This window comes from Phoxinus phoxinus, assembly GCF_949152265.1.
Source record: "Phoxinus phoxinus genome assembly, chromosome: 7".
NCBI classification, from domain to species: domain Eukaryota; kingdom Metazoa; phylum Chordata; class Actinopteri; order Cypriniformes; family Leuciscidae; genus Phoxinus; species Phoxinus phoxinus.
In genome coordinates this window covers 15,680,469-15,696,519 of record NC_136882.1, presented here as the reverse complement: position 1 = coordinate 15,696,519, position 16,051 = coordinate 15,680,469, and the positions used below count along the sequence as shown (strand labels likewise).

General features: G+C 40.3%; 1 protein-coding gene across 1 annotated transcript; it reads left to right on the top strand.

Annotated features, from left to right (window-relative positions):
- The first annotated feature begins 13,188 nt into the window (after positions 1–13,188).
- LOC307002177 (tubulin alpha chain-like) lies at positions 13,189–15,989 on the top strand. The gene is made up of 4 exons (XM_079619499.1): positions 13,189–13,343; positions 13,439–13,661; positions 13,743–13,891; positions 13,975–15,989. Exons 1-4 carry the CDS (start codon positions 13,341–13,343, stop codon positions 14,947–14,949), a joined length of 1,350 nt encoding a protein of 449 aa, XP_079475625.1. The 5' UTR covers positions 13,189–13,340; the 3' UTR covers positions 14,950–15,989.
- Positions 15,990–16,051: the final 62 nt, after the last annotated feature.

Sequence of the window (16,051 nt, the reverse complement as noted above, 5' to 3'; positions counted from 1 at the left end):
GTTTAATCTGCTTATTTTTAAGTTACACATAATACATTGATTGAAAAAGAAACTCAAACTTTTTGTTTATGGTAATATTATTTGAAACAGAAAGAAATAAGTGAGACTGTGGGAGTGAGGGGAGGGTAATGACAGCCAAAGGGAGACAGAGACAGATAACTTTTGAAACTAAAAAATGACATCCTAACTTTGATAATGTTTAAATATACATAAAAATGCAGCATATCATTAATTGAAATTAGTGTACTTTAAAACACTTGTTTAAAATAAAAAACACATTTATACATAGTATAAAACACTAGATGGCACAATTGTTCATAGTCTTTCTGCTCCCCTCCCCACACAGACACACACACACACACACACACACACACACACACACACAGGCAGAGAGAGACAAAACCACATTCAAACCAAAATATCTGACTTCCTGTTGGTCGGAGCTAATGACTGTAAATCAGAAAGTTGTCCGGCTCGATGTGCACAATATACATACCAAGTTTTGTGACTGTAGGTAAAACTAACCCCCCCACTTTTGTCAAAAGTAACACACTTCCTGCTGCCAGTTGGTGGCGCTATAACTTTGACTCACATTAGTTACATCCATGTGATCGCTCTCTTACAACAAACACGCTACTGAAGTTTCATCATCAATTAATGTATGAAGACGTTATAACACATCGTGTTTCTCTTTTCTCGCCATAATTTAGTTTCCTCGCCACAGCCAAACTGTTCGAGATATCAAAAATCCGTCAGCAATTTAGCGTCCTCAATGTCTTGACATCATGCTGACCGAGTTTGGTTGCGATTGGAGGAATTTTCTAGAAATTGTTTCAAATGCCAGAACATGCGTTTTCATACCACCCACAATAGCCGACTTCCTGTTGGGCTGGCGTAAAACTTAGAGCACGAAAGTTGTTCGGCCCGATGAGATCTAAATGTGTACCGAGTTTCATATTATTACATGCAAGCGTGTTTGATATAAGGACAAGTGTTTGAATCCCATTCCAGGGGGCGCTGTCGAGCCCCCATGCCACGCCCGGGTACCAGCTTCAGCCCGGCCCTTATGGCCACGGGTTTTGACCTGTGTGCAAAGTTTCAAGAGTTCTCGAGCACGTTAAGGGCCCCAAAAGTGCCCGAGATTTTGCACACAGCAGAGAAAGGGTTAAACTAAACTAGCCCCCCTCCTCACACACACACACACACACACACATACACAGATCCCCCCCTCCCCTCCCCACCCCACACAGACAGACACACACACAGAGAATGGCAGAGAGACAGAGAGAGACACAATTCACATTCAAACCACAATATCTGACTTTCTGTTGGTCAGAGCTAATGACTGTAAATTAGAAAGTTGTTCGGCTTGATAATATCAATATACACGCTGAGTTTTGTAACTGTAGGTAAAACTATAACTAAGTTATAACACACTTTATGCATCCTTTTTTAATCATAAATTTGTTCCCTCGCCACGGCCAAACCGTTCGAGATATCAAAAATCCGTCCGCAATTTAGCATCCTCCATGTCTTGACTTCATGCACACCGAGTTTCGTGGTCATCGGATGAATTCTCTGGGAGAAGTGTTTCAAATGCCAGAACATGCGTTTCCATACAGCCCATAATAGCCGACTTCCTGTTGGACTGGCGTAAAACTTAGAGCACGAAAGTTGTTCGGCCCGATGAGATCTATATGTGTACCGAGTTTCATATTATTACATGCAAGCGTGTTTGATATATGGACATGTTTTTGAATCCCATTCCAGGGGGCGCTGCTGAGCCCCCCTGCCACGCCCGGGTCCCAGCTTCAGTCCGGCTCTAATGGCCGCGGGTTCTGACATTTGTGCAAAGTTTCAAGAGTTTTTGAGCACGTTAAGGCCCCCAAAAGTGCCCAAAAGGTAGTAAAATAATAATAATAATAATAAAGAAGAAGAATAATAAATAATTAAAGCTGCAAGCAGCGATTGCGGGCCCAAGCCGGTGGCACCGCCACCCTGGTGCCTTTAGTGGAACTAAAGGCACCGGGTGGCGGTGCCACCGGCTTGGGCCCTCCATCGCTGCTTGCAGCTTTAATTATATATATATATATATATATATATATATATATATATATATATATATATATATATTTTTATATATATATATATATATAAAATAAAAAAATAAAAATTTAAAAAAAATAAAAATATATATATATATATATTATGTAAATTCTTTTCCCCCCTATTTTTAACATATATATTATTATATATATAATAATAATATATATATTATTAACATTTTTGGATGCTAAACTATTCTTTTTATAGGCTTTGTACTTTGTACACTTTGTACACTCACGTTCCAATATAGAAAAATTATCCTCTTCAAATGCGCAAAAATGTGCTTGGAAACATCACAGTGGAGCGGTGCTTACTATGAACGGCACAAACTGTACAAATGACTATTTAAACAGAGCAGTGTAATTTTTATATGTAAGGTTGACTATTTTATTGTTATATTTTATTAAGGCTATAATGAACATGCTGCGATGTCAAGATTGCAATGCTGGAATGCTGGAATGCTGTGTGTGTGTGTGTGTGTGTGTGTGTGTGTGTGTGTGTGTGTGTGTGTGTGTGTGTGTGTGTGTGTGTGTGTGTGTGTGTGTGTGTGTGTGTGTGTGTGTGTGTGTGTGTGTGTGTGTGTGTGTGTGTGTGTGTGTGTGAGGCTTGATCGAACAATGGAGACATAAAAACATACTCTGTCATTTTGTTCATACAGACCATCTTTCAAAATGCAAAGTGTTTCCTTATATTTGTGTACACTCGCAATGAAACACAACATTGTGCTTTTGTTAAACTATAAACTCTTGTCAAACTGTAACCTACAACTGTCACCCAACCAAAATCACACACACACACACACACACACACATCCCCCCTCCCCTCCCCTCCCCACACAGACAGACACACACAGAATGGCAGAGAGACAGAGAGAGAGAAAATACACATTCAAATATCTGACTTCCTGTTGGTTGGAGCTAATGACTGTAAATTAGAAAGTTGTCTGGATCGAAGAGAAGAATGTACGTACCGAGTTTGGTTACTGTAGGTAAAACTATAACTAAGTTATAACACACTTTATGCATCCTTTTTTAATCATAAATTTGTTTCCTCGCCACGGCCAAACCGTTCGAGATATCAAAAATCCGTCCGCAATTTAGCATCCTCCATGTCCTGACTTCATGCTGACCGAGTTTCGTGGTCATCGGATGAATTCTCTAGGAGAAGTGTTTCAAATGCGAGAGCAAGCGTTCTCCAATCAACCCGTAATAGCCGACTTCCTGTTGGGCTGGCGTAAAACTTGACCCAGGGAAAGTTGTTCGGCCCGATTAAATCTATATGTGTACCGAGTTTCATATTAATTCATGCAAGCGTGTTTGATATACGGACAAGTGTTCGAATCCCATTCCAGGGGGCGCTGTCGAGCCCCCCTGCCACGCCCGGGTACCAGCTTCAGCCTGGCCCTGTTGGCCGCGGGTTCTGAACTGTATGCAAAATTTCAAGAGTTTTCGAGCATGTTAAGGCCCTCAAAAGTGCCAGAGATTTTGCACACAGCAGAGAAATGGTTAAACTAAACTAGCCCCCCTCCTCACACACACACACACACACACAGAGGGGCAGAGGGAAAATGCTCCAAACAGTACACATTCAAACCAAAATATCTGACTTCCTGTTGGTCGGAGCTAATGACTGTAAATTAGAAAGTTGTCCGGATCGAAGAGAAGAATATACGTACCGAGTTTGGTTACTGTAGGTAAAACTAATACCCCCTTTTTGACTAAAGGTGGCGCTACTGAGCCCCTTACCACGCCCGTTTCTGAAACTTCGCACATGTCTATTACACAATAAATGTCAAATGCATGTTGAGTTTCATGCAATTTGAAGCATGTTAAGAGCCTCAAATGCATCCAAAAAGAATATAAAAGTTTAAAGCGTTGCCATGGCGACAGTATTAAAGATATCAATAATCCTTTCACAGGTCTACATCTGTCGTGTGTTTACAGTATACAGATGAAGTTTGAAGCAAATCGGGTAAAAATAAGAGGGTGATTTCAAAGCATTTCGAAAGTGACACACTTCCTGCTGCCAGTTGGTGGCGCTATAACTTTGACTCACAATAGTCACATCCATGTGATCGGCCTCTTACAGCGAACACACTGCTGAAGTTTCATCAAGATCAATTAATGTATGAGGATGTTATAACACACTTCCTGTTTCCAATATTCGCCATAAATTCGTTTCCTCGCCACGGCCAAACCGTTCGAGATATCAAAAATCCCCTCGCAACTTTTCATCCTCAATGTCTTGACTTCATGCTGACCGAGTTTCGTGGTGATTGTTTGAATCGTCTAGGAGGAGTATTTTAAATTCCATTGCATGTGTTTTTTAAACTACGCCAAATAGCCGACTTCCTGTTGGGCTGGGGTAAAAAGTCAGAGCATGAAGGATATATGAACCGATGAGATCTATAAGTGTACCGAGTTTCATATTATTTCATGCAAGCGTGTTTGATTTATGGACCAAGTTTTCGGACCCCGTTCCAGGGGGCGCTGTCGAGCCCCCCTGCCACGCCCGGGTACCAGCTTCAGTCCGGCTGTAATGGCCGCGGGTTCTGACCAGTGTGCAAAGTTTCAAGAGTTTTTGAGCACGTTAAGGCCCCCAAAAGTGGCAAAAACCTTGAAAAAAAATTTATTATAAAGAAGAAGAAGAAGAAGATGGCGCTACTGAGCCCCTTACCACGCCCGCTTCTGAAACTTTGCACAAGTGTACTAGGCAATAAATGTAAAGTGTCTGTCGAGTTTCATGCAATTTCAAGCATGTTAAGAGTCTCAAAAACTTTAAAAAAGAATATTAAAGTTTGATGCGTTGCCATGGCAACAGTATTTAAGATATCAATAATCATTTCACAGGTCTACATCTGCCGTGTGTTTACATTATACACAAAGTTTGAAGCAAATCGGGTAAAAATAAGAGGGTGATTTTAAAGCATTTTGAAAGTGACACACTTCCTGCTGCCAGTTGGTGGCGCTATAACTTTGACTCACAATAGTCACATCCATGTGATTGGCCTCTTACAGCGAACACACTGCTGAAGTTTCATCAAGATCAGTTAATGTATGACGATGTTATAACACACTTCCTGTTTCCAATATTCGCCATAAATTCGTTTCCTCGCCACGGCCAAACCGTTCGAGATATCAAAAATCCCCTGGCAATTTTTCATCCTCCATGTCTTGACTTCATGCACACCGAGTTTCGTGGTGATTGGTTGAATCGTCTAGGAGGAGTATTTTAAATTCCATTGCATGTGTTTTTTACACTACGCCAAATAGCCGACTTCCTGTTAGGCTGGCGTAAAAAGTAAAAGCACGAAGGATATATGAACCGATGAGATCTATAAGTATATCGATTTTCATATTATTACATGCAAGCGTGTTTGATTTATGGACCAAGTTTTCGGACCCCGTTCCAGGGGGCGCTGTCGAGCCCCCCTGCCACGCCCGGGTCCCAACTTCAGCCCGGCTCTAATGGCCGCGGGTTCTGACCCGTGTGCAAAGTTTCAAGAGTTTTTGAGCACGTTAAGAGACCCAAAAGTGCCCGAATAGTCGTAAGAAAAATAATAATAATAATAAATATAGCTGCAAGCAGCGATTACGGGCCCAAGCCGGTGGCACCGCCACCCTGGTGCCTTTAGTTACACTAAAGGCACCGGGCTGGCGCTGCCACCGGCTTGGGCCCTCCATCGCTGCTTGCAGCTATATTTATTTATTTATATATATATATATATATATAATATATATATATATATATATATATATATATATATATATATATATATAAGCCGCCACCCCGTTGCCTTTCGGGTTCCTGTGCACGACGGGCAATAACGTAACCCCGCTTTGACTGTCGAGAAGAAGTCTACTTTAGAGCTTGTATCAGTGTGAGTCTTTCTGCTCCCCTCCAAACACACACAGAAAAGGGAGGGCTGTCTGTGTGTGTGCCCTCCCTCCCTCCCTCCCCACACACACACACACACACACGCACACACACACACACACACACAGAGAATGGCTGGGGGAACTCTGTCAGAGAGAGACAAAACCACATTCAAACCAAAATATCTGACTTCCTGTTGGGCGGAGCTAATGACTGTAAATTAGAAAGTTGTCCGGATCGATAAGCACAATATACAGACCGAGTTTTGTGACTGTAGGTAAAACTAACCCCCCCACTTTTGTCAAAAGTAACACACTTCCTGCTGCCAGTTGGTGGCGCTATAACTTTGACTCACATTAGTTACATCCATGTGATCGCTCTCTTACAACAAACACGCTACTGAAGTTTCATCAAGATCAATTAATGTATGAAGATGTTATAACACATCGTGTTTCTTTTTTCTCGCCATAATTTCGTTTTCTCGCCACAGCCAAACTGTTCGAGATATCAAAAATCCGTCAGCAATTTAGTATCCTCAATGTCTTGACGTCATGCTGACCGAGTTTGGTTGCGATTGGATGAATTTTCTAGAAAGAGTGTTTCAAATTCCAGGGGCATGCATTTTCATACCACCCACAATAGCCGACTTCCTGTTGGACTGGCGTAAAACTTAGAGCACGAAAGTTGTTCGGCCCGATGAGATCTAAATGTGTACCGAGTTTCATATTATTACATGCAAGCGTGTTTGATATACGGACAAGTGTTTGAATCCCATTCCAGGGGGCGCTGTCGAGCCCCCCTGCCACGCCCGGGTACCAGCTTCAGCCCGGCCGCGGGTTCTAACCTGTGTGCAAAAGTTCAAGAGTTTTCGAGCACGTTAAGGGCCCCAAAAGTGCCCGAGATTTTGCACACAGCAGAGAAAGGGTTAAACTAAACTAGCCCCCCTCCTCACACACACACATACACAGATCCCCCCTCCCCTCCCCACCCCACACAGACAGACACACACACACAGAATAGCAGAGACAGAGAGAGACACAATTCACATTCAAACCACAATATCTGACTTTCTGTTGGTCGGAGCTAATGACTGTAAATTAGAAAGTTGTTCGGCTTGATAATATCAATATACACGCTGAGTTTTGTAACTGTAGGTAAAACTATAACTAAGTTATAACACACTTTATGCATCCTTTTTTAATCATAAATTCGTTTCCTCGCCACGGCCAAACCGTTCGAGATATCAAAAATCCGTCCGCAATTTAGCATCCTCCATGTCTTGACTTCATGCACACCGAGTTTCGTGGTCATCGGATGAATTCTCTGGGAGAAGTGTTTCAAATGCCAGAACATGCGTTTCCATACAGCCCATAATAGCCGACTTCCTGTTGGACTGGCGTAAAACTTAGAGCACGAAAGTTGTTCGGCCCGATGAGATCTACATGTGTACCGAGTTTCATATTATTACATGCAAGCGTGTTTGATATATGGACATGTTTTTGAATCCCATTCCAGGGGGCGCTGCCGAGCCCCCCTGCCACGCCCGGGTCCCAGCTTCAGCGCGGCCCTAATGGCCGCAGGTTCTGACATTTGTGCAAAGTTTCAAGAGTTTTTGAGCACGTTAAGGCCCCCAAAAGTGCCCAAAAGGTAGTAAAATAATAATAATAAAGAAGAATAATAATAATAATAATAATAATAAATAATAATCCGAAGGAAAACAATAGGGCCTTCGCCTTTTCAAGGCTTGGGCCCTAATAATAATAATAATAATAATAATAATAATAATAATCCGAAGGAAAACAATAGGGCCTTCGCCTTTTCAAGGCTTGGGCCCTAATAATCTTAAGAAAAACAATAGGGCCTTCGCCTTTTCAAGGCTTGGGCCCTAATAAAATATATAAAGTATTGAAGCATACTGCATCATGTCTGAGTAATGCCAGTAACATTATTTTGCAGTGAATTCTAAATTTAGAGCGGTAGAAGAAAGCATTTACAGAGGAAAACATTGTATAATGCTACGTGTTGTTAGTGTTTTTTATGTCATTGTTTTGTGGGTGATAAAGTGTGTTTGTTGGCTGTCAACCTTAGCTAGTGTTATGAAAGAATATGTTGATTTGAGACATGTATGAAGTAATTTGGTAGTTTTAGTGTATTTTGAATGTGAAATTAACTGCTGTGCCGAGCTGAAAGTTGGTAAGGAGAACTGTGTGAAGAGTTTTGAAAAAGTGGCCTAAGTATTGAGAAATGTGTCCGCAACTGTAAAAAAAACCTAGAACTTTTCTGACAAAAGATTTTTTTTTTTCTTCTGCCATCTGCTGGTCAAATCGCTAAACGCACTGTTTATTCAATTATGGAGCCAGGAGCCAGTTATGGAGCTAGGAGCCAGTATAACTTAACCCATCTTTGGAGTTCAACCAAACCATCAAAGTTGAATGAGGTTAGCGAGTGAGTGGTGGCATATGAAGTCAATCTTTATCTGTAAGAAAACCAAAATCTATAAGCCTACAATATACAAAAATTACATGGTTAACCCAAAAAAGTCCAAAAAACAATTGCATACTTTTTTTTTGGTTGTAAAAGCATGCCAGAGGGAGACTGGAAGCAGAGCATGAAACAGTGAAATCTGATCTTCTACTAGTACTAGCATATTACGAGTAAAAGTCTTACTTCTGAAATAATAGGATAATAGTGATAGGCCCTACCTATAGTTCACCCAAAAATTCAATCTCTGTTTACTCACCCTCAAGTTGTTCCAAACCTGTATGAATTTATTCCTTCTGCTGAACACAAAAAGAAAATATTTTTAAGAATGTCAGTAACCAAACAGCTGATGGGCCCCACTGACTTCCATAGTCAACTGTTTGGTTACTGACATTCTTCAAAATATCTTCTTTTGTATTCAGCAGAAGAAATAAATTCATACAGGTTTGGAACAACTTGAGGGTGAGTAAATGACGACAGAATTAACATTTTTGGGTGAACTATCACTTTAACATTGCTCAGGAGGTTGATACTTTTGTAAAGAGATACATGTACAGATGGTACTCAACCAGAATGAGACTTTTACCGCCGCCGTTCCCGCGGCGGTAAAATTGCGGGGGTGTATTTGCTGGCTTTGACCGCTAAGAGGCGCTACAATCGCAGACTTTGAAAAGTGTCAGTTTATTCTCTCTATTGTGTAATCTGCCGCCGCGCCGCGGCTCATTGAGAGTGATTGAAATGTGGTAAAACAGATCAATTCAAGTTAAACATGTAGTTAAATGAATTCATATAATCACAAGACTGAAATTAAATGTTGGCCTAATACATTTAATAAATAATGAAAACATTTCAACACAAAACATTGCAATAGAAAAATATTAGGCTACATCAATGAGGCTTTGCAAGAGCAATGTCTCATCAGCGGATCGACGGTAGTGCAGTGGACAACGCAACAGCACGAGCTTCACGGAGCTTCAAGCGATGAGAGATCGAATCTCACTAGCTTTGGCTGACAGCGTTAAATGTTTACCATTCTTGATGCTTAGATGGGTAACTGTTTATTGAAGTCAAGCGTTTTGTTTAATTATCAATGGCACATTACAACATAAATTTGCTACTTTCCAGTAGAGCCGCTGCACAGACGACAAAACTGATGAAGGAAAGATTATCAGCCGATCGCGTCAGAAAATGAAAATGGAAGCTATCTTTAATCTGCTAAATTATTGTTTTGTGAATCATCCACGAAATTGAGATGACTGACAATTGATACCCGTCATAGCAAAGGAAGAAATTTTTAAAAACAGATCCTGGACATTTCAAGGTTTAAATAAAGTGTCGGGGGCAGTTTATTTATTTAAAACAGGGTTGCATCGAGTTAGAGTTTATTAAGTAAGAAACAGAATCTTATTTTGCGACATTTTAAATCTGTATTGCCAAAGAAATTGCAGCTAAATAAACAATTAAAACAGTAGGCTAGTCTACAAAACGAAAATAGTTCAAAGCAACATAAATTAAGATTTCCTTTGCTTCTCTCTCGCGCTGGATCTCTTTTCTTTTAGTTTATTTAGTCTCCCTGCACTGCGCGCGCCGGGTCTCTCTCGAAATTAAACAAGATTTCAGGGTAAAACCCCATTATACAGATAATACTGATGTCGCTGTGTGTCATCCAGACAAATCACGAAAAAAAAACTGTAACATGATTGAGTCTTGCTTCAAACAGAATGCCTGGTTGAATTCACCGTACAATAAAACGAGGTGGATCGCGAATAAGCGCTCTGTATCTGCTGCTCATCGCATTCGTTTAATTGGCAAGAACGCGTTTCGTCGATAGTTCATGTTTAGATAATGCCAGATTGTTGACAAACACACTACTCAAACGTGTTAAAATTCTACAAAACCAGTTGAAACAAATGGATTGAACACTTCAACTGAAAGTGTGTGTGAAACCCCTTTAAATACAATAGCATACATAAAACTACAATATTTATAATTTAAGGGCCTACATTTGGACACATCGAGAGATTTATCTTTAAAAGTATTTTGCCTTTGCCTGGTCATCAGGCTCACTCTCCATATGAAAGACGGAACATTAACACCTCCTGAACCCCCAACCCCCCACAGGCGATCTGAGCTCGAGACCGACTTAAAACAAAGAGAAGTCGCAATTCACACTTAATTCTAGACATAGCATTAGGCTAGTAAAGTGTTGATAATGAAATAATTTAATTATTTAGGCTACATGTAGGCTAATAGGCTAATATTTCTGTCATAAAAGTTTATTAATAAACATTTAATTATTTCAATAATTGAAGAAATAAAACGCTACCTCGGTTTGGGCAGCTTTTTCCAAGCAAGCCTAAATACAAACGCATGTTCATTTGTTCAAACGCATGTTCATTTGTTGTCATGAATACAATGTTCAACTCAATGTTAAATTCCACGGGGATCTTTGGATCCTTACAACCAGGGTGCGCGATTTGTGAATTAGCTATTTTTTTTATTTTATATATAAATCTCGAACCACAGTGCTTTGTGCTGCTGCTAAACTAAATAACATTTATATAATATGTATGAACTTAAATGAAACTATCGCAACATTTCGACAAATAAATTATCTGATCTATTTTATAGGCCTACAATTTAATTCAGGGCGATTTAGCCTAGAGACTACATTTAATTATAGCGAGATTTTCACCCTTGTCCGTTCATCATTGGGAAGCGCTCACAGCTTTTGGGTAGATCTGCACCTCTCGGTTTCATACGGATTACCTAATCAGATAACATTTATTAAATATTTAGACATTTAAAAGCTTGACATAGCCGATTTCTTATCGTGACTGAGCGGAGGAAAGTGGCTTTCGGTTCATTTTTGTGACGCGCAGTTCCCGGAGACAGAGACGACAGATACACTTTTGAATAAAAGTTTGAATATGAATACAAGTTTACAGTTTTGACCGATGTAGGCTAGGCTACTCTACTCTGATCTGTATGACTAAAAAACTACGGAGTAGCCTAACTGGCCTAAGTTATTTTAGCTGTCTGTTATGAGAAAAATAAATCCAAATGAACGCGCAGCCGCGTCTGTCAAACACTAATTCAACATGCCAGAATAAAACCCGACTTTAGAACAATGGATAGCGCCACTCGGTGTGGTGTGCCAAAATACTTAATTAAAAACTTCAATATTTCATTCAAAATAATCTCAAAACGCTTTGTGACATTTTGAAAGCCGTGCATGCATTAAGGCACTGGAACCATGAACTGAAACTGGTTCTGATTTTATTGTTTGTCGTTTAAACGTGCCTGTTGCATATCTTTATTTTATATATTTTAAATGGTCTATTGGTGAAGTAATTTATAGCATTGGTTACTGTGGAGGGAGGGGGGATTAAAATAATTCAGCAGAAGCAGGGATGTTTAGACCAGAAGGAAATCCCCGTCCCCCCTGGCAAATCGCACCTTATTAAAACCATGTTTTACAAACTCTATATGAACCAAAAAAAAGGCTATCCTGTATAAAAAAATGTTTTGTTTGTTTGATTGTCTGCATTAATAATAGGCTATGACATGCATTAATAGGCTAATATAAAATGTACAATAATCTTTGTTTGTACGGGATTCGAACCCGTGTCATCCAAATGACCGATACGTAAGTTCTACCACTCGGCCATGAATATACTAATTTAAAAATGCCCGGTTTATCCAATCTGTTCCAGAGAAGCGCTCATCATTCGTCTCATTCCTCAGTTGAGTAGTAAACAAATTATCAGCTTCTTTGCACCTAATTTATTTTTGTTCGTTATTTTTGTTATTATTATTATTTTATCACGCTGCTCCCAACAGGCAATAGGCTTATGTCGCCCACCGACGTCTAGGTTACAATATGAAATAAAGGCTATATTGTTCTCGTCTCTATTTTAAAATTATGATTCTATTTTTCTGTCCTAAACAATGTTCTATAGTAGCCTATTTCATCTGTTAATTGACATTAACCCCGCTTACATTTCAAAATACGGCAATAGCGGCTGTTTTGCACAATGTCCCTCTGCGCCACCTGGCGGTCATTTCGCGAATGACTTTGAAATGCGACTGGATTATTTTTACCGCGGTAGTTTCGCCGCGGTGCCTGTCGCGGCGGTAATAGGCATTCTGGTTGAGTACCATCTGTAGTCACAGAGAAGTTCAGTTTCTGAACAACACAGGCTCTGCCATCGCAGCAGTTACTCGGGTTACAAGAAAAACGACGATTTCCGAAAAATGGACGATTTTCAGGAAGCCACATAAAAGAAACATTTAAGGTATAGTTCTCAGCATCTATACAATTCAATCTGAGCAACTATTGTATTACTGTTTTCAATCTCCTGCAACAAACCTCATTCAGAGCACACACACACAGGGTATCACATTACTCCAACTCTCTGAAATAAGAGGAGCCATTATTAATTCATGAAAGTGTCTCCACCGCATGAGTAACCTACAAATTCTTTCTTAGATATATGCTTCTTTGTGTTGAGAATACATGAACCAAGATTTTGCAAACGTAAAGGCAAATAGTTTGCTCAGCTGTGCTTTTGTCAAAATGTTCCCCAGAGGATCAAAGAAGGTTATTGTAATATTGTTCACCAGTCTATTCAGTTTTGTATCTTGCCCTAACAATAAACAAGTCCTCTGAGTGTAGGAGGCACTAACCTCATTCTTTTTCTTTTTGTCTTCCTCCTTTTTCAGCCTGAAGATAGTATCAACATCAGTGACTTCTCTTATTACAGAGAACAGTTACCGCATGATGCTCCAGGTATAAATATGTTTGGTGGTTAGACTTTTACACATTAAGAGCTTCGTTCCGAACCCTGAGCATCGGCTGGAAGACAAAATACAATATGGTAACTCATAACTTTTTTGTATTAGACATGATTTTAATACAATCTTTGGTCTTATGGTTAAATCAATATGAAAGTAAATATCTCTCATTCTGCAGCGTGAGTGCATTTCCGTTCATGTTGGCCAAGCTGGAACACAGATTGGAAATGCATGCTGGGAGCTGTACTGTCTGGAGCACGGTATCCAGCCGGATGGACAGCTGCCCAGTGATATGACAAAAGGAGGAGGAGATGATTCCTTCAACACTTTCTTCAGTGAGACGGCTGCTGGAAAACATGTTCCACGTGCCATCTTTGTTGATCTGGAACCCACTGTGATTGGTATGGTATTTAAAATAGCATGTGAATACCACAATGATGAAAAAAAATCAGGTTGAAACGTTCAGCTTTCTATGAATGCAGATGAAGTACGGACAGGCATCTACCGCCAGCTCTTTCACCCAGAACAACTCATCACTGGAAAAGAAGATGCAGCCAATAACTATGCCAGGGGACACTACACTATCGGCAAGGAGATCATTGACTCCGTTCTGGATCGTATTCGCAAACTGGTAATATTTTTTGGTCTGATTTACTTAGTAAAATGACTGTAGAAGTATTTTTGGTAAGCTTGCTTTCTCCTCTCTTTCAAAAGACTGATCAGTGCACTGGCCTCCAAGGTTTCCTGGTGTTCCACAGCTTTGGTGGAGGTACTGGCTCTGGCTTCACTTCCCTGCTGATGGAGCGTCTCTCTGTCGACTACGGCAAGAAGTCCAAGCTCGAGTTTGCCATCTATCCTGCTCCTCAAGTGTCCACAGCGGTGGTGGAGCCCTACAACTCCATCCTGACCACCCACACCACCCTGGAGCACTCCGATTGTGCCTTCATGGTGGACAACGAAGCCATCTATGACATCTGTCGTAAAAACCTGGACATTGAGCGTCCGAGTTACACCAACCTCAACAGGCTCATTGGGCAGATTGTGTCCTCCATCACGGCCTCGCTGAGATTTGACGGCGCTCTGAATGTGGATCTCACCGAATTCCAAACCAACTTGGTGCCCTACCCACGAATCCATTTCCCTCTGGCAACATACGCTCCAGTGATCTCTGCTGAAAAGGCGTATCATGAGCAGCTTTCTGTGGCTGACATAACCAATGCCTGCTTTGAGCCGTCAAATCAGATGGTGAAATGTGATCCGCGACATGGTAAATACATGGCCTGCTGTCTTCTGTATCGTGGAGATGTGGTGCCCAAAGACGTCAATTCTGCCATCGCTGCTATTAAGACCAAACGCACCATCCAGTTTGTAGACTGGTGCCCCACTGGATTCAAGGTAGGAATCAACTATCAGCCTCCAACGGTTGTTCCTGGTGGAGATCTGGCTAAAGTACAGAGAGCCGTTTGCATGCTGAGTAACACTACCGCCATTGCTGAGGCCTGGGCTCGTCTAGACCACAAGTTTGACCTGATGTACGCCAAGAGAGCCTTTGTGCACTGGTATGTGGGTGAGGGAATGGAGGAAGGAGAGTTTTCAGAGGCCAGAGAAGACATGGCCGCTCTAGAGAAGGATTATGAAGAAGTCGGCACTGACAGCGTGGGAGATGATGAGGATGGAGTGGAATTTTAAATGCTGTTATTTGTAATCTCAGGGTAATCAGATATTTTAATCTGCTAAAATGCAGAGCTTTTGCGTGTTCTTTTTGGGGGGGCTATACATTCTTTGGTATCACTTTATAATGCTACTATAAAAGTTAACATTAGTTAATAGCCACATAAAACATAACATATAGGGCACCATATATATATACCGGCATATATATAATCAACGAACATGTTAATGAATTTTGAACCAACATTTGAACAATTAATAAATGCTGTAAAAAAAAAATTGTTTAGGCCTTGTTAGTTCATGATACCCAACGCATTAACTAAAATGTTCCCAGTTCTTTTTCTACATTACTTATGCAGAAGTTAAATCTATTAAAAAAGTAAAGATTAATTGGAAAAAATACAATAGAATTAAGCAGTCAAATGTCTAGAATCAATGTCTTTCTAAGAACTTATTTTGTTCTAAAAACCTGCACTCTTTTCATGATATACTGTTGGACATGTCATCTGTTTAAAATCGATGTATATTTTCACATGCAAAAGTGATAAAGGCCTACAGGCAAAACAGAAAATTTTCCAGCATGACACCCCTCCCCCCACCGGTGTCTATGCAGCACAAAAATGACCACCTGCTGTAGCTGTTATTCATGATTCAGCTGTTTGCTCATGTCAATGGGCATCAGTATGAAAGGCTGGATATTATCTGTGCTTTCACTGTAGCACAGAAATTAAAGTCTGATGACAATTGGGCCTGTGTGTTCATTTTCTTCCTGTATAGCAAGAACCATGTCTATAGAAAACCTTACTCAATAGTGTTCTTTTTGCTTTGTAAATACTGAGAAACCTGTTTTCAAATATAGGGCTATATTTACAGTATTCGACACAAAAGTTGTCTTTCACACAAAAGACTTGTGAAGTAATTACATATATGAAATTACAATTTCACCCTAAAGTCTTTGAACGTGCCTTTCTTCATGGAGGAATCACAAAAAAATAGTCTATAATCACAATAAAAACAGTGGTCCTACAGTTGTTATGCAACTTTAGCACATGAACATGAAGAACTTTGACTTATAGCCTGTAAAAATCCTCACTGGCATCTTTTCGAATGCCAAAAATGC